Source organism: Girardinichthys multiradiatus, chromosome 17, assembly GCF_021462225.1.
Source record: "Girardinichthys multiradiatus isolate DD_20200921_A chromosome 17, DD_fGirMul_XY1, whole genome shotgun sequence".
In the NCBI taxonomy this organism is placed as follows: Eukaryota; Metazoa; Chordata; class Actinopteri; order Cyprinodontiformes; family Goodeidae; genus Girardinichthys; species Girardinichthys multiradiatus.
In genome coordinates, this window is record NC_061809.1 from 9,646,283 (window position 1) to 9,670,044 (window position 23,762).

General features: G+C 39.3%; 1 protein-coding gene across 1 annotated transcript in view; it reads left to right on the top strand.

Annotated features, from left to right (window-relative positions):
* Nucleotides 1-912: 912 nt before the first annotated feature.
* LOC124883244 (proton myo-inositol cotransporter-like) overlaps nt 913-23,762 on the top strand; it is a 129,339-nt gene continuing 106,489 nt past the window's right edge. Inside the window, exons 1-4 of the mRNA XM_047390255.1 lie at nt 913-1,041; nt 1,130-1,757; nt 20,636-20,795; nt 22,828-23,036. Coding sequence (XP_047246211.1) covers nt 1,178-1,757; nt 20,636-20,795; nt 22,828-23,036 — 949 coding nt within the window. The 5' untranslated portion in view covers nt 913-1,041; nt 1,130-1,177. The remainder of the gene's footprint in view (nt 1,042-1,129; nt 1,758-20,635; nt 20,796-22,827; nt 23,037-23,762) is intronic.

Sequence of the window (23,762 nt, forward strand, 5' to 3'; positions counted from 1 at the left end):
CGTCCACCTTGATTTTTTGGGCATGCGCCTAAAACATGCCAGGAGGATCTGCCGGTAGGTTTATTCTCAGTGTTCTGATTGCCGGCTGAGTTGTTGAGCTGGCTGTCACTGTTTGGGATCACAGGCAGAGTTGAATCATCGTTGTACCCCATATTCACCTCCACATTCACTTCTAGTCGATGGATTTTCATCTCCAAAACAACCAATTTCTGTAAATGTTTGTCGAAGTCCTCTGTGGTGAAGGGAGGCATTTTGTGCTGATTAGCTGGCGTCAACTTGTCCTTCTTTCGAGTTCGATTATAAAAACATCAAAATCCTTTAGAAAAAAAATAAAATAAATATAATAATAATCCTTGGGAGTCACTGGTTAGAAGTATTTTTAGTCCAATATTTCCGTAATTTTGACTAAGAGATAAAAGGTTAGGAGTAAAAGAAGGCAAGCAAGCAGGGAGCTTAGGAGAAAAGCGTCTGAGCAGGCAGAGAGGCAGAAGCATATGCCTGTTAGATCAGCCTTACAGAAACTTTGATGTGTGATACGTAATCAGTCATGTAGGGGGCAGCAGGTGTCTGATTTTTAACAAATTAAGGCAGCCTGATGTTTGATAGAAAGTGGAATGAAACCTGTTTGCTTTGAATTACAGAAGCATTACTCGCAATTTATTAAAACCATTATTGTCTAAAGGAAATGAAAAACAACAGAAATGTTCAAATTGTTTCTAATTGTTGCAGTAGAAATGTAATAATGCTTAACTAACCTAATAATATAGCTGCTATTTTCAGCATAAAATCTTATTGATCTAGCTGAAAAGCATCATTCTTAATCATGACCGTAAATGACCCCGTGTCTTTACTCCACGTTTCCAAAACAATACATCCTTGCGTCATGCCTACGCTTGTAGTGACGAACTAGCCCACTACATTCCTCCTATCTCACCTTTCCTCACCACTCCGCTCCAACTCTCCCATCAGGACCACAGAGATGTTCAGCGGTGTCGAAAACAACACAAAGGGAGAACTTTACTCATTTTACCCTTTAAAGCGGTTTGAAATATTCACTTTGATTTACTTTAACGTTGAGGGGTGTGTTTTTTTCAGATTGAGTGTGTTTTTGGTTCCTTTTTTCCTTTAGAAAACATCACTGATAACTCAGCTGCCCTGCTCTGTGTTGCGCTTCCATATGTCGCGAAAGCAGGTCGACCATGACTACACCCTGCGGAGTATGAGCAACCTGATGGGCGAGCGCTGGAAGAAAGTCAACGACGGAGGCGAGCGCAGCCTCATCAAAGCTCCATCCAGCGGCAGCATCAGCAGCCAGGGCGCCGCCACCGGAGCCTCCACCCCGGGGGCATCAGCCCCGGCCGCCGCCGGAGCCTCCACCAACACCAGAGACTTGGAGCGGGCTGCCCGCAAGCAGTTCCAGCAGGATGTCACTCCAGGCTTCGTCTACGTCCTGGCCGTATTCTCCGCGCTGGGGGGGTTTCTTTTCGGATATGATATCGGGGTGATCTCCGGGGCCATGCTCCTGCTCAAGAAGGAGTTGGACCTGAGCGCCTTGTGGCAGGAGGTGCTCATATCGAGCACCGTGGCCGCGGCAGCCCTGTCTGCCCTGCTGGGAGGCTTCCTCAACGGGCTCTTCGGGCGCAGGGTGTGCATCCTGCTGGCCAGCTTCTTCTTCACAGTCGGGGGGATTGTGCTGAGCACCGCTCCCGGGAAAGAGGCGCTCCTTGCGGGGAGGCTAATTGTTGGAGTGGGCTTAGGTAAGATGCGTTCCTGATCAGTGTCCAACATGAAAACGACAGTTTAGATGGAAAGGTACAAAAAAGATCCTTAACTTTAAAGACTCTGATTTCCTTAAAATGTGACACTTTACGTTCTCCCCACATGTTTAAATATAGGCCTAATGTACTACTATATTTTCACATTTTTTTTATTGTATTTGATTGGGATTCTATCTGTTTGACCAATACAAAGTAGTTCATACTGGTGATATGGAACAAAATGGCTACAAGGTTTACCGAATTTCTGATCTTACAATTTGAAAAGTGTTGCTCGCATTTTTAATTTGGCCTCTTTACTTTAATGGCTTCACATTTGAATCCACCTTTGTGTAAATTGATCCAGCTTGTTCTAAGAAGGCCTCAGAGGCTTGTTTGGAGACCATTTGTGAACAAACAGCATCACGAAGACAGGTACACAGCTGAAGGGCCAGGTTTTAAGTTGTAAAGAAGTTTAAAGCAGCTTAAAACATCTCACTGAGCACTGTTCAGTCATCATCCAAAAATGGAGCAGGACATGGAATGTTTAGATCAAAGCATATTATTATTTTGCAGTGGACTAGTCAAAGACCTAAAATCTTTTGCTGCAAGCCAATCTCCATCCGATCTGTCTTACCTTTAGCTATTTTGCAATAAAGAATGAGCAAAGATTTCAGTCTTTAGATTAGCAATGCTGTGAAAAACCTACCTCAAAATACTTGCAGCTGTAATTTAGGCTAAAGATTGTTCTACAAATAATTGACTCAGAGGGCGTGAACACAATGCAGGGAAAAAAAAATCACAAAATGTGAAAAAATCAGGGTACTGAACCTTAAATACAATCAGGAATCTAGGGAAAATTCAAAGCTATATCTAATTTCAGGGGTGGTTCTTGTTTAAATGGCACCCTGCAGTGAGCCCCTGCTTCTGTGTCCCAAGGTGGTTCTAATGCCAAAATAACACTGTTATAAATAACTTTTTGTTATTTATGATGTAGAATAGAGATTTCATAAATCTCGACAGGTGCTTTTTAAGAATCTCTGCAGAGTAGCATAGTTGCTCTCCGGGTTTGACCATATCAGGCATTTTAGATATTGAACAAGAAACAATTATAGGCGCCCAATTCCTTTAAAAAAAACCAAATAGCCCTTTACTAAACACCATACCAGAAGTTGCAAATCAGATAGCAACTTCAGCCAGCTGGAGTGAACAGTCATACTTATATAACCCTGAGAGAAACAGAAAACTTGTTCTGGCTGTGCTCAAGGTTGTGCCCTGGGCAAAGAGCCATGCCACCAATAATAAAAAGCTCTTCTCTCTCATCTGTTACATTTATTTACAGTTATATTACAATGGTAATATCCACATCCCTGAAAAAGTCCCATCCTCATTGTTAATTTACACTTATATATATTTGAAATGCACAAAGTTAAACCTTTTTTTTTTTTGTACCTTACTCCAAATATTTTCCCAAACATTCAACACACTCCTGTGCCTTAAACATAACCTGTTAATGAGCTTAACAGAAAATAAGGCAGTGTATTCAATAGGATTACTACTTTTTTGACTGAAGTACAGTAGCAGTTGTTGTAAAATCCCTTTTACAACATGGCTGCTAGGTATGAAGGACAGCCTCAAGGGCCATTGGAGGTTTACAGATTATTCTAAGGAAAATGATGTGCCATAAAAAAAAGTATTCAAACTCCACACTGTTATTATTTGTTTACACAGAATCAGCAGCATGCATGCCATGACAGTTTGGTTTGTTGGTTTTCTATTACTCTACTACATCTGCTAGTAAATTATCTTTAATTGCGTCCTTTTTTTACAAAACAGTGATTGATCTGGTTAGGAATGTTTGACTGCTATTATTTTGAACATATAAATTGGATTCAGTTCAGTTTGGACTTTTTTTTTCAAATTATATATTAAATTCTGTTGGATTGAATTTAATGAATTAAGTCTAACCAGAACTGAACTGCTGTTCAATACATTTTTATTTAGATGTTTTGTTTCAGCTTTAAAACACAGGAAAACATTAGGGTTTCACATCAACATAAAGGTTTAGTGTTTGTGTTTAATTGATTTCTTGCTGTATATTTTGCTAAATGCACATAAGTGAAGTTTGCACACCTTACCTTATTCTTCCAGGCACAACATAGAGTATGATGGTGTCAGATATCACATAATTAGAAAGGTTAGTTGTAGCGACAGGTTTTAGTTTGAATTTTTGGAGCTTTACTCGTAACATAGTTTTGCAATATGGCTGGTGGGAAGGGACGGTGACCTTGAGTTTGATTGGACAGTTTATTCTAAGGCAACGAAACACCTATTTTCATGTAATTAGATACTAATGGAAACCTATACCTGGGTTTAAACACAAACGTTACACAAAATAACATTCACAGTCCCTTTGTTACATATTTCTCTTTAGTACCATCACCATTATGATAATAATTTCTGTACTAAGCTAAAATCGGTGCTGTATCTTTAGGTAATAAAGGGATTGTAATGTCTGATATGAGAGATGCTTTCTAAGATAGATCTTCCCATCTTTGCTTCCTCACATATTGTTCCCTTTTCCTTACTTTCTGCTGTGGATCGTTTTTTTCTTCTGCTCAAGCTGGCCTTTTATCACTTCTCTTGCTCTCAGTGCATAATAATCACAACTGTACATTTAATCAGATTTAATTGTTTCTGGTATTATTTATATTAACAGCAGCTCCATCCTTTTAGAAAAAAGTATGTTAAGACAGACCTCAAACCCTCAATAGTTTTTAAGTATTTAGGGTATATATAATATGTGTTCTTCTAACTTTTTTGTAATGCAATTACAAGCCATTAAGTCATATTAGTGGGATTCTGCAAAAACTGTTCCTGACTCTGGGCAGGGAAAAGGTCCAGTTAATGGGAAACAGCTGCCACTTTGTGACACTAAAATAAATGGATTGTGTAATTTCAGTTGCAAGCATCAAATTAGAAAGATGGCTCTTATGGAGTAATTATTCAACATTTCACAAACTGATATTTTCTGAATACTGAGACCACACCATTTATTCAGCAGAGAAAGGCTAATTAAGAAACTCCATTAAGAGTCCCCTCTAAAGTTTCCTCCATTTAGAATTCTTAAATGAATTAGTTTATCCTGACAGGCAGTAGTCAGATATGGCTGACCTGGCATGGGCAGAATCATAATGAACCATGCCAGAAAAAAAAGCACATTTGTGAGAGGGCTGTCATAGGCACAGCTATAAGCAGACTTACAGCTCAGCTCTGGTGTTGTTCAGTCAGCCGTACCATTAAGCAGACATTAGAGAGTTATTTCTACTCCCTGGACTATGCAACTTTTAAGCTTCATTAAAGGTTTTGTCAATTACTCATAGAAGGGAACTAAACTTTACTGAAAACATCTGCTTTCAGTAGTTCACAGTTATCGCTGGGTTTGTGCACCTTTTACTACCATGCCCTCTCCTTCCACTCAGCTTCCCATTTACATGCTTGGCTACAGTGCTGTGTGAACAGGTGTCAATAAAGAAGATTAGAGCCAGCAATGCAGATGACCTGAAGGCCACTATCAAAGCAACCTGGGCTTCCATTACATCTCATAGGAACCACAGACTGGTCGCCTCCATGCCAAGCTGTATTCATGCAGTAATTCATGCAAATAGAGCACCGATCAAGTATTAAGTGCATTTATGGTCCAGTACAGAGACATGCTTTTTAGTAAGGCCACATGTCTGTATTAAAAAAACTTTCAGAGAAACATATTTTGGGGTTTTCGTGATCTATAAGCCATTATCATGAAAATGAACAGAAATAACACTTGAAATATATCACACTGTTTAACAAATCAATGTCATATATAAGTTTAACTTTTTTAAATTGCTGAAGTAAATTAACTTTTCAGCCATATTCTTATTTATTCAGAGGGATCTTAAAGGGTAAAGCAGGTTTAGATTTATAATTGCCAAGTGACACAAAGCAGTCACACACTGTGACTTAAGATCTTAAGAGTTTAGTGCTGCACCAGACAATGCCACCCACTGTCAGTATGTTATGGTCAGCTGTGAAAACTGCAGCTTCAGTTACTTACAATTCAAATAACCAAAAGCGTCACTTTTTTTTGTCTTATCTTTGTCATCTTAACCTTAGAGTGAGTACAAAGGAAATAAAATGTAAATTCTCTTCTAAATGAAAAGTAAGTAGTAAGGGAAATTGTGTTGCCAATTTCTTGAAGACTATTTACTAAATGAATATTGCAAATAGGATCTGCTACATTTACACAAGGACTGATTGCTGATATGTGGAGGAAACTAACCATTACAGTTGTTCCAGCTATTGGATTGTAAATGGCTCTTTCAGCCGTACAGATCCCCACCCCATCTTTCAGTACAACATGGTTCCATAAAGTCATCTTCATTAAACTAAACACATGTGAGCTGAGCCCTAGTAGATAAGACATATTGTAGTAGCACAATTAGCTTCTGGAAATACTAATAAGTCAAACATTTTACATTGCCTTCAGTTATCCAAAAACAAACCTGTCAACCTCTCTTAGCATTTTTTAACTGAACACTGTAAAAAGGTCAGAAGAGCTATTTGTCATACCAAGAAAGGCCACACACTTTAATACCATGACTACCTTTTTTTCCATACCAAAGCCTGTGCTACATCTGCTGCTGCCTGGTTATTGTTGCACTGACCTTTGCCCAAGAACAAGGGCTTGTCTGAGCTGACAGTAGGGAAGCAGGCTCTCAGGGCAGATTGGGGTTTATTGAGTGAATTGCCAATTTCTATTTAATTAAGCTGCAGGAAAATGTTTCAGACAAAGCTGAAAAACCATTTCTATTTAGCTGTGGAAGACATGTTGCTCCATATTTTGTCAGTAAGGGGAAAATATTTGTATTTCAAGACTTATTTTTATCCATTCAAATCTCTGAAAGTTATAACCATCCATCCATCCATCCATCCATCCATCCATCCATCCATCCATCCATCCATCCATCTATCCATCCATCCATCATGGAACTGTGACAAAAAAGGAACCCTGTAAACTATTATCAAATTTTGGGTTCTTAATAAATTGGCTTGATAATAAATATTTTCTAAATCATATTTTGTGCAATAATTGAGGGTCAGCCAAGTTTGACAGACCAGAAAATGCCATATGATACAGAATATTCTAAAAAAGAGATGAGGGAAAAAAACAGTGTGAGGCTGATGTAATGTAAGACTCATCCTTTGGCAATATAGTAGGTTTCAGTGTGTGTTTTTGCAGTGTGGTGTTATGCTTCCAGGGGAAAATTGATTTAAGACTGGCTGATGATGAACCAGCGGCTCCGGCAGATGCCACATTTTGATTCAGCCCACTCTGACTACCTGTGCTTAGATGCTTTTTACAGCTTACTGCTTATTTTTAATGTCACTGGAAAATATAAGGTATAAAATTCGTGAAAAGATACTATGTAAACAGGTGTGTGGAAAAATTAAAATCAGTTCATGTTCAGTGAGATTTAGTGTTAATTGGTGAGCAAACACAAGTTGAGAGCTTCAGGAAATGTGCCTTTGCTACCACTGGACATAAGGTGGTCCCCTCAATGACCACAAACCTCCTTTTGGTGAGGTTCATAGAGTAGTACAGCATGGCCATGAGGCACCCATTAAAATTTCCTCAGAAATCTTTGAGTTTCATGGTATTCTTTGCTTTGCTTTCTTAATTTTCAAATGCGCCTGTATAAACTCACTGTTGCCTCAGTTACCAGTTTCTTCAAATAGACGAAAACACACAGAACCTTAAAGGGGGGCAGTGTGAGTGTGTAAAAACACTGTCTGGCTAAATTATGCAGCAATTTGCAAATGCTGATGTGCCTTGTCCTTGCAAACAGTAGATTGGTGTGAATAAAAGCAGTGCTGTTAATTAGAGTGCGATAACATTTAATTACCAGGAGGCTCTCTAATTAATTGGTTGGTTTATAAAATAAAGTTAGAAGTGTCATCTTAACTAAGCGAAAGCTGAGTGTACACTTAATGAGGACTTTGTGTATCTCCATGTTGTTGCCATAAACTGACATGATAATAATGAAAACAACAAGTTCTCAGAAACAAACTGAGTCAGGTTGTTGGAACAAATATTCTTTCTTCTTCCATTACATTTTCATCCAAACATCCCTGTTTTTCACTTGAGTAGATCACAGCAATGGAGGGTCGTATGAAGTATTTCCTTCACTAAGATCAAGTGAGTCAGTGCTGAGCCTTGTGTTTTATGCCTAGAGGCTGTATGCAGAAGGCCGAGATAGATACTTTTGGTTTAAGTGTGTTATGCAGCTTTGAGGCTCAGCTTGACCATTGACCAGGCAGTGGTTTTAGACAGTGATTGTGCCTGACGCTTGGGGGCTGTCCTTGGTGCTGAACAGAGAACTCATTAAAGACATAGAGAGTGCAACAAGTGTTTTTTTTTCCTGAGGGATTTACATGCAAGCAAGTTCTTTCAACTACTTTTTTGTTATGCTTTAGTCCTGCTAGAGGTCAGAAGAGGTATGCTAATGAATTATATTTTCCATGTTGTTTCTTTTTAGGTGACTTTGCTGAAACATTAAATGACTACAAATGTTTATCTTCAAGGGTGAACAGAGTAAGAAGTAAAAAGCACCAGAGAAAAGAAAAAAAAACCTGAAACATACAAAGTTTAGGGTTAACTAAACTTTGTTTCCATGTTCTATTTGAATCCCATTGAGAAGATGAGAAAGTTACAACAAAGAAAGTCATGTAGCCTGTAACAGTTTTCAAGCCCTGCACATTAAAATGGGGCATGATTTTTTATTTTTTTTTAATGGCTGCAGAATATTCTCTCTGGTTATCCAGCAGACGTATCACAATCTGTAATTCAGCAACAGGTTTTAGGGGTTCACTTTCATCATGGACTCTGATATTGAAGATTACAAAAGGCCTTTGAGACCACGATCCATTACTGGGGATCCGTTTAGAACATCCTAGGTATTACATTTTACATTAATTGGACTTGGGGGTGGACTTGGGGCTGCATGCCACTTTTGTTAGAGGTAAATATTGAATACCATGTCTCACTTTCCCTAACTCTAAGTTAACATAATTCCAGATTAAGAACATATGTGGCTTTGATCAGTAAAAATTCAACATGTTTTATGCATTAAAAAACAGCGAAAGAACAGCAAAAAGATTATTTTGGAAGAAGACATCTGGTGTATTTAGTTATGAAAAGTCCACAACTTGTGGCCAGTTTTACACCAGCTGCATTTATACAGTCATATTCAGTAAATTAGAATAGGCATTCCAGTGAGGCTCGTTTGTCATTTCAGAAGTACCTTTTGAAAATAACCTTTAAGCAGGTGTTTGACATGCTTTTCATTAATCCCACATTTCTGTATTTAAAATGTTTTCATTGGTCTGATGTAATATTCTAATCTTAAATGCCATATTTCTATTTGCTATAAGCAGAAAATCATCATAATTAACAGAAATAAAGGCTTAGAAACTTCAGTCTGTGTGTAATTAATCTATATAATGTGTTTTGAATTGAGTTGCTGAAATAAATTAACTTTCAATAATATTAAAATTTATAGAATATGACTGCCTATCATTTAAAAATTAAACAAACTACATATAAAGTACATTTACTTAAGCAATTAAGCTCAGTCCCAAAGATTTAAATAGTATTAGTTGTGGTTAAAAGCATCTGTCATAAGGTGCGATGTGTGGTGTAGCGGTGTAGTGTGCGGCCCATATAAAGAGGCCTCAGTCCTCGACGCAGTCATCTCAGGTTCAAGTCCCAACCACAGAGACCTATACTGCATGTCTTTTCCCTCTTTTCACCCCACTTCCTGTGTGCAAACTTTGAAAAAAAGGAGGGCTACTGGTGCCACAAAAAAATAAAAAAAAGCATCTGAAATGTGAAGGAGTCGTTACTAAAATAAAATAAGAATTAATGGCAGTTGAATAGATTAATCAGCTCATGCATTAGTAATATAACTCTTTGAAGCATATTTGCTAAACAAAACACGAATATAATCCCCAAATGTAATCACAATCCATCTCTGAAACATGAACCAAGTTTGAGACTGAGTTTTTGCTCTCAGTGAACTGTTGTTATGAAGTCAGTCTAGAGCAGAAAACCCTGCTGCATTATGCTAAAACATGCATACTTCGCATATTAGATGTGTAAGTTTTGAGGAGATCTGTGTTTGGGCCACCTCTAATAAAAGAGTGGAAATATAAGTGCTGTAAGAAGCTCTTGATAAAAGAGATAGGGTGGTTACCACAATATTAGGTTAAGGGGTGTTTTTTATTGGGTGTTGTCTGTCCCTTGCATGTTGGCAAAATAAAACCTTTCATTATATCCTGCTCATTCATTTGACACAATGTTTTGCCTTTTGAGGTTTGGTTTGTTCTGTTTTCAATTTTTTTCTGCTTTGCCTTCTGAGTTTTGTTTCCAATGAATGTTCAGGAAGTTTCTAAAGCTTTTTATCAAACCAAAGCTAACTTCTCTCAGACATAATTTATTAGACTTTTATACTTTTTTACAGTGTTTTTAGGTGTTCCAGCAACTATACTCTCTTTTCCACCAGCAAAGTTGCATCCTAAATACTGAAGATATATGTCCACCAACCCATCTGCGTTTCAAACAGATTTTCTCCGCTCAGCAACACACCTGCTGAGAAGCCAACTCTGGTAATTGGCAGCTCCATATAATGATATTCTTATGGCCTCAGATAATGGACTTGTGTCTGTACTTGTCCTGTTAGATCTCGGTGCCACATTTGATACAGTCCATCACAATATTCTCTTAGAAAGGCTGGAATATGCTGGAGGGATCAGGGGAACAGGACTAGGCTGGTTTAAATCTTATTTGTCTGACAGACTCCAGTTTTCATGTAAATGATAAATCATCTTTAAACTCCAGGATTAATTGTGGAGTACCACCAGGTTCAGTACTTGGAACAATTCTCTTTACTATATATATGCTTCCAATAGGTAAAATTATCAGGCAGCATAGGATAAATTTTCACTGTTACGCTGATGATACTCAGCTTTCCATATCCTTAAATTCTTATGAGCCCAACCAGTTAGATAGACTACAAGCATGTCTTGAAGACATAAAAACTTGGATGACTTTAAATTTTCTGCTTCTAAATTCAGACAAGACAGAAGTTGTCGTCTTTAGACCAGAGTCTTTAAAAAGAAACTGCTTAGTCAATCACTTGACCTGGATGGCATTAAATTGACCTCCGGTAATAAAGTAAAAAAACTTGGTGTTATTTTTGACCAGGACATGTCATTTAAATCCCATACTAAACAGGTTTCTAGGATTTCCTTCTTTCACCTCCGGAACATTGCCAAATTTAGAAATATCCTATCCAGGAGTGACGCTGAAAAACTAGTCCATGCATTTGTTACTTCATTACTATCAGGATGTCCACAAAATGCAGTTAAAAGCCTTCAGCTGATTCAAAATGCTGCAGCAAGAGTTCTGATGAAAATTAAAAAGAGAGATCGTATTTCTCCTATTTTAGCTTCCCTTCATTGGCTCCCTGTTAAATCCAGAATAGAATTTAAAATTCTCCTCCTCACATATAAAGCCCTTAATGATCTAGTTCCATCATACATCAGAGATCGGATTGTTCCATATATTCCTAACAGAGCACTTTGTTCTCAGACTGCAGGTTTACTGGTGGTTCCTAAAGTCTCTTGAAGTAGAATGGGAGGCAGATCCTTTAGTTATTAGGCTCCTCTCCGGTGGAACCAGCTCCCAGTTTTAGTCCGTGAGGCAGACACCCTGTCTACTTTTAAGGCTAGGCTTAAAACTTTCCTTTTTGATAAAGCTTATAGTTAGAGTGGCTTATGTTATCCTGAGCTATCTCTGTAGTTATGCTGCTATAGGCTTAGGCTGCCGGAGGACATAATGACCACTTTCACTCTCTTCGCTACATTCTCACACTACTCTCCAATTCTGCATTATTTGCTGTTATTTCAGTTTTTAGCTTTATGTTCTCTCTTTTCTCTTCCTAGAAGCTACACCTGGCTTCACTCTGTGTCAACCTGTGACACCTTTCTGGAGAGGGGCATCGTCCAAGCTTCTGCTGGCAACAACTTAATGCTCACCCTCTACCGATGATCCACATGGCCCTGTCTTTCAGTGTTTAACCCTTTCTGTCTCCTAGACATAGCAATTGACTGAGCTTTTACTGTAAGTAATTATATGTGCTCTCTTTCAGACTCTAACCTTGAAAACTGGCTCAGAGTTTATCTGTTCTTTCTTTCTAGATGAAACAACTAAAGGAGCTACATCCATTAACATTTACTTTTCCTTCCCATAGAAAGTACTCCTGGATCAGTGCTTCTGTGTTCTTTTTTTGTCTCTGCTCTGTTGTCTCAAACCCCCAGTCGGTCGTGGCAGATAGCCGCTCACACTGAGCCTGGTTCTGCTGGAGGTTTCTTCGTGTTAAAAGGGAGTTTTCCCTCTCCACTGTCGCTACATGCATGCTCATTATGAGGGATTACTTCAAAGTCAAGGCCAGTGACTGTCCACTGTCGCTACATGCTCATCCAGGAGGAGTGACTGGTACAAGTCTCTGACTCGATGCAATCTGCTGGGTTTCCTTAGATAGAAAACCTTTTAACCAATTTGAATAAATAACTGAATCTGACTACACTGTTCAGTGGTAAGGATTAATTGGAATGTATGTACCTGACTTTTGTGAAGTGCCTTGAGACAACATGTGTTATGAATTGGCGCTATATAAATAAACTGAACTGAATTGAAATTGACTGATCAGACATATTTTCCCTGTCATCACCTGTAGCAGGATGTGCTATGGAGATTATTTATTACTCACCAAATGTAACAACATTAGCTGTTGTGTCACACAAGCAGACAAATGGGCTGTTTATAAAAGCAGACAAGGCTTGAATGGGGACGTGCCGGTGACTCAAAGCTTAAGCAGAGCAAACAAACAAGAACATGAAGGCAAATCAAAATAAATTCACTGTTGGCGGTTTTCATTCGCTGAATGCATACTGGGAAGGCTACAAAGTCATCCTTTGCCAAATGCACAATAAGTTGTGAAAGTACTCATCTTGGCATTAGACGAGAATTTTCTTGATGCATACTCTGGTTTGAAGGAAATGTTCGGCTCCAACTCTTGGTGTTTCACACACAGCTGAAGCAAGATATACACCATCTCAAAAGTCAATTGCCATTTTTTTCACTATCAGGCATTAAATGAGACTTATCCTTAACTGTTTTAGGTCAATTAGGATTACCACAACGTTTTATATCGGTTAATTACCAGAATAAAGAAAGATACTATTTTCATAGAATTTTTTACTTTCCTCATAAGCTGAAATTTATATACACTTGTCATGTGGTTTTCTTAGACTCTGAGATACACAACCACAAGGACAAAGACAGCATTTTAACAGTTTATTTAGAAACACGGATAAATGTCGGACTAGAACCAGGACTGGAGCTGGTGGACAAACGCGGAGTCTCTAGGGGTTGGGTTCTTGGCAAGACCGGGGGAAAATAAGTCATTCTCCACAGCGGCTTGAGGCTGACAGGCTGTGAACAGTTTTCGGAGGATGAAGGGCTTTGTTTCTTCTCTTCCGGGAAACTCCACTATGTTTGGAGAGTTTAACGTTGGAGGGTGGACAGGCAGGTTGACGGGTGGTTCTCAGGTGACTCCTGAGAAGCTGGGCTTGGAGTTGGAAGCAGAGAGGAGGCTCCGGGCTGAGGTGTCGAGGCTGGAGTTCCCAAATTCCTCTGAACATGACACAAGTGAAAACGGAGACCCGAAAGGTTCAACGACTTCCTTCAGCGAAGGGTGATCACGCCAAGTGAGAAAACGAGCTGACGCCTCCCTCTGGATTTCCACTCCATAAGTAGCCCAGTTGATTGCTCTCAGATGAGCAACACCTGTGCAGCAGCACCTGCCAGTCACACCCTGCACAGAGAGAACACAGCACACAAACACAGCCTGCTTGCAGCCTGCACACAGCCTGTACACAAACCACCGTGGATATGACAACACTAAGATTGCTGAAACATTAAAACCTGGGAAAGGCCAGATGATGATGACATGGCTTTATAAGATTTTAATAGGTGAATTTAACAAATGGAGGCTTACCTGTTGTATTTTAAGGCAAACCTGCTTCCTTGTGTGACATCATGGAAAAATAAAATAAATAAGCCAGGATATTAATAAGACAACAGCTGACCTCCAGAAATCTGGGGTTATCCTTGAGTGCAATTTCCGGATGACCTTAAGGTGCCACATTCATCTGTTTGAACAATTCTACACAAGTGTTAACCCAATGGGAAAGCCCATCCATCATATTGTTAAGGAAGAACACAGGTTCTGTGTCATACAGATAAAGGTGTTTTGGTGCAAAATGTTTTTATCAACAACAAAGCTAAAGCAAAATACCTTGTGAGGATGCTGACTAAAGCTGGATAAAGAGTGTCATTATCCACAGTGAAATGAATCTAACATTAAAGTGCTTGGCTATAATGACCATCGTTACATTTGGTGGAAAAAGACAGAAGATTGCAAGCCTAAAAACACCATCCAGAATGTAAAGTACGGGGGTGCCAGTGTTTAGTTGTGGGGGCGTTTTTCTGCACCACTGCAGTTGACAAAATACATAGCATCATGATGAAAGAACATTACGTGGGCATATTGAAGTGACATCTCAATACATCTGCCAGAAGGTTAAAGCTTTTGCACAAACCGGTCTTCCAAATGGACAACAACCATAATCATATCGCCAAATTAGTTATCAGGGATTTTATGGACAACAAAGTCAATGTTTTGAAGTAACTAATACAAAGTCCTGATCCAATTCTCGTGTAAAATTTGTAAGCAGAGCTGAAAAGGTGTGTGTGAGCAAGATGACCTACTAACTTCTGTTTGGAGGAAAGGGACAAACTTGTAAAAGGTTACCCTAATGCGCGTGTCAAACTCCAGTCCTCAAGGGCCAGTCTCCTGCAATTTTTATATGTGTCTCTTATTAAACACACCTGAAATAATATTTACCAATTTGACTCAGGTTTGTTGGACAAGAGACAAACCTGAATTCCTGCCTAATATAACCCTGGTCACCATGTCTAGATGCCTAATTGCCCTAGGTTACAAGTGATTGGCTGATTAATTATTCTTGTTTGCAAGCAATTAAAGAGGTTTACCTAATAAAGTGAGTGATTAGTGTATATAAAAATACCAGACCTCAAACTGAATATTCACTTTTTAATGGTTAAATGAGCATTAGTACTGCAGCAAAGCTAGCTGTTACACAAAGTTAGAAAAGTAGATGTTTCACACCCATGGGAGCCGGTGAATTAAAGGTCATGTTATACAATCTCATGATCCAGTTGGAGTATTATGTTGGTTGCAGTTTGTCGCTTTAATGCTAGATGGGCTCCACACTGGAGCTGTGAAGCAAACAAGTTTTGGATACTTGGTATTTATTGGAATAAGTTAATTTTACAATAAAATGATGATATAGTCATTAGTGGTTTTTCATGGCAAATTGGTCAACATGTCTAAGGGATTTGACTGTAAGTGTTATTCAGTATTTAAAATCTGTTCATCCACTGGCATAATTATTAGAATAAAACAGGTCAGAGGCTCAGATCCAAGTAAATGTCAGCAGTGATTGGTCACAAACAAAGGAACTTGTTTAAATAGTCCTTTTCAGTTTACAGTTGAAAGTTCTATTGAGTAGCTTGGAGGCCAGTCAATGGTATGAATTCCTTCCTTCTCCAGGAACTGCCTGCATAGTCTTTCCAAATGAGGCATGCGCCAGAAGGAACCCACTGCATTGAGTCTAACGATAGGTCTAAGGATTTTCTCCTGAAACCTAATGGCATTGTTGGGTGCCATCGTTTATCTTGTACAGGTCTGTGTGTCTCTCCATGAATTTGCCTCCCTTGACCCACACTGACCCACCACCAAAGCTCAAAGTGAACATGCTCTCATCTGTGAAAAGAACAGGGTGCCAGTGCCAAAACCTGTTAATTCCAGTGTTCTGTGGAAAATGTGATTTGAGCTGTCATAGTTTGACGTTGTGTAGGACCAAAGCGGCAACAGAACATCAGCAGGCGCATGGTGGATGGATACATTTAATAAACTAAGACTAATTCACAAAGGACACAGGCAATTTCGGAAAACAGGAACAAAACAGCAAACAAAACAACCTGAACCGGGCAGGCCTCGGAAGGAGGGCCAAAAACAGTGTTCAGGAGGGTGACCCGGAGGTCGTCTCGTGTGGGTGCAGAGTTTGTGCAGGCAACCTAGAGGTTGTCCCGAGCAGGCACAGAGTTCATGAGGCAGGCAGCAACACCAATGCAGGAGCCCACACTGAACCATGACAGGAGGCTGGCAGTGGTGCATGGAGAACCCAAAGAGAACCTTGTAAGGCGGCCTGTGGCGGCAATGCAGGAACCATGAAAGCCGGTGGCCATGCAGGGAGAACCCACGGAGAACCTTGCCAGGTGCGGATCATGACACCTGCTCATGAAATAAGGACCCCTGAAGGCCCTGCCTAGTTCTCCTAGAGAACTGCCTGTGTCCTGGAATCTCCTCCATGCTCCTGAGACTGTGCTGGGATACAGAGCCATCGTGGTGGAGTTAGACTGCCTGAGCAACCTCTGTAGGGTCCAGGTTGCCTCATGCTACCAGTAGTGACACTGACCCTGGTCAAATGTAAAACTACTGAAAGACAGTCTAAATAAATGAGGAGGGAAAAATATCTGTGACCTTCACTTGCAAAACCATTCCTCTTTTCAGGGTCGTCTCATAGTTGCCCCTTTAGTGCACCTGTTGTTAATTTCATTAACACCAAAACAGCTGACACTGATTACCAAACACCTCTACTACTTAACTGACCAGGTCAATATTCGAGAAGGTTAACTGACTTGATATTATACTCTGATTAAAAAGTGTTCCCTTAATTTTCTTGAGCAGTGTATTTGGCTTCTATAAAATTTACATTATACCCTTCACATTTATTGACAACCTTGAATAAAGGTGTGTAAAAAGATGTTACATTTATGTTCTGTTTGGATTAAATTAGTTTTGTTTTCAAATTTAAGTATGTAAAAATAAACATTTGCTTATTTATTGGGTGTAGGCTTCATGATATTCCCAGAAACTGTGAAGGTCTCTTAAGAAAGTGACATTTGTGGTATTCTGGTTCAAATATGACCCAGAAGAGAATGCTAGCTGTTGCATGCATTGCCTAAAAGCTTTGGTAGATCTGTAGATTAAATATGCCAACCACATGCACGCACACACGTACGCGCGTGCGCGCGCTCACACACACACACACACACACACACACACACACACACACACACACACACAGTCTTGTCTTAATACATGTTGTATGGACCTTACATTAACTGTCATTGACTTCCATTGATTTCCATTGATTTTCAACCATTTCTACGGCCTTACCCCTACCCTACCCCTAAACCTAACCATTACCAGTACTTTACCAACCCTTACGCTGACCCTAACCTGCTGGCCCTAATCCTAACACCATGGAAATGTCCTCGTTAGTGTAATCCCAAAAGTTGTCCTCACTCAGCAGCACAAACAACACTATATTGTTTTCCATCCGTCCATCTGTCTGTCCGTCCGTTCTTGCCCTCAGTTTATGAACTTAAGCTCAAAGGTCACTTGGGTTTGCAGTAACACAACCTCTGAAAGGATGAATAAAATAAACATTAAAAACATTTCGGAATGGTCAAGTGAAAGTCTGGAGTTAAATCTGAATGGATGCTGTGGCATGGCCTTAAACAGGCCGTTTATTCTCTAAAACCATTCTAAAATTACTTAATTAGAACTTTTTTGCAAGAAGAGTGGGCCAAAACTCCTCCACAATGATGTAAAATACTTACTACCTGTCATCATAAACACTTGAAGCAGTCAGTGCCACTAAGGGCACAAACAGTAATTAGGTTTGGGGGGCAATAACGTTTTCACATAGCGCCATGCCGGTTTGGACATCTATCTTTGTCTGATAATAAATGTGTTTGATAATGTAAATGTCATAATTCGGGTTAGTGCTAGGACCAAAGTGCAGATAAGATACCAGTAGCCAGTGGGATGAAGGTAAGTCTGGTTTAATTGTTGTCCACACGGATTCCAGACGGCAGGTTAACAATGACCATGACACCAGACCAGGCATGACAGAATGACATAGAAGACACATCAAGGAACCAGCGAGGAACAAAGGCAACTAAGGAACTTACATACAGACAGAACGGCAGGGGGAACCAATGAAACAACGAGACCAGGCAATCAGGGAGAACAAAGTCAAGGTGTGACACAGACTGCAGGGAGACAGAGCAAAACACAGGCTCAGACACTGGCTGGGAATGGCAGTAAAACATTTAAGTGTGACTTAAAAAAGCAAAAGCAGAAAAAAATCTGTAATCTAAGTACTGTACTTGTAAATTGCTGAGGTCAAGTAAAGACTTTTGAAAAGCAGCAATGGAGCACAATGAAAAACTTTTAATTCACATAGATGTCCTGTGCAAAGGGGTATAGCTGTAGTCAATGTCCTAATCAATACAAGAATGCATCTGCATGTATGTGTAAGCAGAGGAACACAGGTTTAAAAAAAATGTAAGGTGCACAGATTTCACATCTTTCTACTGAATATGTAAAACATGACTGTGTGTGTGTGTGTGTGTTATGCTTATACAGACCAAGAATATTCTCATCTTAAATTCTAAGCTCTAGCTTTTGTTAACTTTAGTTGGATTTTCTGTTTCTCAGATGTTCAGCCATCTTTCTGAATCTTATGAGCTGATTTCTACCATGTCGGCCTGAGCAGACAGGCTTTGCGCTAAAGTAATTAATTAGATCTGATAACGATCTGAATCTCAGATTTCCGCCATCAGACAGTAACAATTCCTAAGATCCTCTTTGTGCAATCAAGGAATCATTCAGGTTTTTTGGGGCCTTCTCTGGCTGAACACTATGCTGAAACTTGACCACAAGGCATTGGAACAGGGGATATTGTTTACCTGACTAACTCAATTTTTTGATGCTCTGTACTTCAACCAGCACTTAATTGTTATAGGTTTTGCTTCTTCTTTTGAAAAAAAAAATGTTTCCTTGGATATTGATTTGCCTTCTCAGAGGCACCACAGTGTGATGCAAGCTTGGAGACAGTGTGGCTGGTTCCCCTGCTGCAAGAGGTCTCCATAGCAACGGGTAGCCACGTAGTCATGGTGGCAGTTTAGGGCAGGGTGTTGGCAGGAGGTAGAAGAGGGGAGGAGGACAGAGGGAGGGGGAGTAGAAAGCGCTGGTTCTCTATTAATAGAGCCTATCGGGAGACTGCTGCAGAGAGCATCAGTCTTATGGTAAATCATCAGGCCATCAGGGGGGAAACTGATTGTTCTGGGGGTTATGTGACCCTCGCATACAGTGGTAGTGGGAGTGCATGCACTTGTATTCAGTTTTTATAGAAACACCTATTTTGGCTCACCTTTGTATGTGCATAGTGTCAAAACTCTGTTAGGAAAAAGCACTGTTGCAGGTTTAACCTCTATATAAACTAGTTCAAAGTTCAGTTCGAGTAGTTTAAAAAGGAATAATTTATGTTCATAGTTCATCACTTATACTTTATGAGGTAAATTTACATGCTCAAATATTTATTTGTTCATATGAATCAGTTTATCTCAACATAGTAATTTCAAAATAGATCATGTAATTGCAATCTGGTCTTTTTCCCTACTTTCCTGCAGACTTTACAAAAACACGTTCCCATTCAGATGTTATTTCTGTTACAAATACAGCATGAAATTCAACTTCAATAATGTCCAATTAGGTGCAAGTTTCTGTTTGTATAAATGGTTAATTAAATGCAGCCATTTATTTGACCAACAAATATCTGAAATAAACAGCAGCACTACTTCCATTGTGAAAAAATGAAATCTCAAAACTTGTTTCTCTCTATCTCAAAACAATATCCCAAGCTTTAGACACCTTACAGAACACTGATCACCAGAACCCAAACACACATCCAAAATCTACCAAAACATGGCTGTCCATCTAAACTGGTAGGTTAGGCAGGGGGAGCCTTAATCAGGAAAGCAGGCAAGATGCACATGATAACTCTTGAGGGGCTACAGAGATCCACAGCTCAGGTATCAGAATTTGTTGACAGGAATTCTATTAGTCAGGCACTGACAAGTTTGACCTGTATGGTAGAGTGGCAAGGAGAAAGCCATAAGAAGCTTCCAGTTTGCCACTAGCCATGCGAGGGGTGCAACAAACATGTGGAAGAAGATGCTCTTCTGAGATGAAACCTAAATTGAAATTTCTGGCTACATGCCAACGATATGTGTGGCAGAAACCCTAACACCACACATCTTAGACATGCCATCCTCATGGTTAAACATGGTAGTGGCATCATCATGCTGTGGGATGGTTTTCTTCAGCAGAACTATGGAAGTTGCTCATAGTTGGTTATCTCCAAGACGGATGGAGATAAATACAGGCCAATCCTGGAAAGGATGAAAGTTCCAATTCTAGCAGGAAATCAACCCCTACTGTATTTTTACATTGAAAATATTTGGTCTTATAACTAGAGTGCAACTTTTTATTTAAAGACTAGCTACAGCTTGTCAGAAAACTAGGAAACAGTAGAATGATGTTAGGATAATGGCTAAAAGTGATCTAAAGAACCAAAACATTGATCCAGAGGATGCTTGGTCTCGTGCTCTACTTGAGAGTGCTCAGTGCATCTGTGAATAAACTGAAATGTCACCTCAGCTCATCATGTTTCTTAACTATTCCGTCTCTAATTGTCGCCCCTGTTTGTGTCTTTTGTAGGTATTGCCTCCATGACAGTGCCTGTATACATCGCAGAAGCCTCTCCACCCCACCTCAGAGGTCAGCTAGTGACCGTTAACACTCTCTTCATCACCGGGGGACAGTTCACTGCCAGCCTCATCGACGGCGCCTTCAGCTACATGCGGCGTGATGGATGGAGGTCAGACATCCAGACCTAAAATTTTAACTCACTGGCCTTAGAAACGATACCAAGCAACATCCAGAAAGATTTTCACTCAGATTTTTGCCACACCTTGAACAAATTCTGAAGGTCAGATGAATTCCAATAACTTTATAATTGCAATAATTGCAATGCAATGTTCTACTGCCAAAACCTTTGGTGAGAGCCAATGTTATATCACATTTGAAAAAGAACAAAGCAAAATGTAATTTTTTGTTTTTATAAAAAAAGAGGGATCCCTCTTCAAAATGGTCATGTAGCCAGAAATGAAAATATTGTCCTTTTTATGAGTTCTCATTATATCAGTTGTTTCAATTTAAGTGCAAACATATGCACAGAGCAGTTCCTAACATTTACTGATAGCAGTCCTGTTAAAATATACAATTCCCCACCATCTGTCCTGTTGCTTTTTTATGCTTCCAGAGTATTTGACAATTAAGCTGAGAGACACTAGAAAAAAGAACGGTCCTTTTAAAAAGGATCTGCTTCAGAGTTAGGTCTGATAGCCACAATGGAAAATGTTCAGAAAGTCTCTGACTGGTGTCATTAATGCATGAATGAGTTTTTGGTGACTTTTGCAAAGTTTAAAGTTTAAATGTTTCCTGACTGATGTAGCTTCCCAGAAAACAAAATGAAAAGCCTAACATATGCACTTTATTTTAATCAACTCTGCTGTTATCTATCCTACAATTTCTGTAAAAAGCATGTGAAACAATGCTTTTTTTCCTTCAGCCCCATACAGCACATGAACTTACCTTCTCCAGGAAGCATCACTAGGCTTTCATTAAAATGATTTTGGTCAGCATTCAGATTAAAACTCCATTCCCACCAGCTAAAAACGCCTCATTGTTCATGGATTCGGTTTTTATACACAAGAACATGAGAAAATTTGTTAAAAACATGAAATACTTTTACCAAATAAAAAAACAGAATTAAATAACATTTTAAGACTTACCTAAGTCACCTAAGACTACTTACTTGACATGAAACTGCTTAAAAATAAGGTGACAGATGTAAAGTGAGTAGTGGCATTTATCAAAAGCCTGGTAGTGTATGTCCTGGCTTTTGTTACATGCTGACATGTAATGCAGATGTCATAATTTGAGTGGCTTTATGTATATATATGTATATAGTATTTTAATTTTCTTTTGAACAAACAGTGCTCATACATTATTTTAAATAATAGGGTAAACAAAAAAGGCTCACCACTCAAATGAAATAACTGTTGAAGGGTGGCACTGTGTTGAATAATAACAGCCTGGGTCTTGGGGCTCCTTTGTGTTATTATTACCAGCCATTCTGCTATTGCTTTGGTGTGAAGTACTTAACATAGGATCCTCATCTATTTATTAAGCAAGCAACACATTAACATACAGAACAGTATCTTGCAATGTGAAAACAAGACTTATTTGATGTGTTCAACATTTACCACCAGGATGTTTCAAAACTTGGTGGCGACTGTCAAGCACATGGTTGCATTTATTAAACAAATTTTGGTGCAATTCCTGGAATTTATTATAAGTTAACTACCAGGTATTCCACTTTGCAAAATTTGCATCACTGTTAGCCTGTATCTGCCTTTTCACAACGCTGAGAAGAACCCAAGCAGATGGCGTTAAGCTCATCATCCCTAGACTTTATGGCATTGTTTTGGTGTGGAGGTTTCTGTTGTGGCACTAGATTCAATGAGTTTGTGACTAACCTATTCCTTGTTGGATTCTATGCCTGAAACTAAGGTCTGTGCTGTGACAGTTTAGTGTGAATGCATGTAGCAATACACACCTACAAAATAGGTTAGCTTATATGTTCAGGAAAGAAACAAAATAAAATTTGAATTGCTTAATTAGCTTTTAAGCCACAGGAATTCAGTTAACCTATGGCAATTCTGCTATTGTTTAATTTTAATGAGTCAAACCACCTGATGCCCACAGCTCCACATAACATAAATACACAGCGGGATTTTTCAATAAAACAGTTTGTAGATTATTCTGCACGTCCCTTCACCCTCAAGGTACATGCTGGGTCTGTCTGTGGTTCCTGCTGTGATCCAGTTCATTGGATTCCTCTTCCTGCCGGACAGCCCTCGTTGGCTGATCCAATGCGGGTTGACCCAGAAGGCCCGCCGGGTGCTCAGCCAGATCCGAGGCAACCAGAACATAGACGAGGAGTATGACAGCATCAAGAACAGCATCGAGGAAGAAGAGAAGGACAGCGGAGGAGGTAAGGAGCCAACTGGAAAGCAATGGGTCTGTGGCTTAATAGGAACTGGATGTCACTTTAGTCATCTGGAATGGCACATGATGTGCTTATGTCCACGTTGATGTGGTGAAATACATTTTAACGCTATATCTAACAATGTTTGAACATGTTTCTTTCTTGTTATTGGAGGCCAGAATATATACATAGGGCTCTTTCTAGCGATTCAGAATAGTGTTACATCAAAAATGCAGACATTGTGAAAATCTAGTTAAAAGTAAAAGCAGCATAACAAATTTTATGTTGAAGGTATTTTGTTTTATGCTATGTTTCCAAGACTGTATTTTAAAAGATTTAACAGATTCTCATCATCATTGTAGCAAAGTATCAATATAAATACAACTGTGGCATTAAGACACAATGCTGCCTGGATATTTGGCATTTTCTGATCCATGTTCACCTAAGTTTTTTTTTTAACTAGAGTTAAAGGTTTTTCCATCTCACTATTATGGAGACATGCGCGGGATTAGCAGGTGACGTGGGTCTGAGTCGCAAGCACACAATTCAAAATGAACAGAAGTTAATAAAGGCAACACTGTCTGCAGATTTATATTTTCACATACCCTTTCAGTGAATCTCCAAAAGAATCGAAGTCACCGTTTTTTCAATAATGTTGAGATGACAAATGTAAGAAAGAAACTTGAGAGTCCTGTGTTCAGAGATGTTACCTTTATTGGCATCCTATTGCCC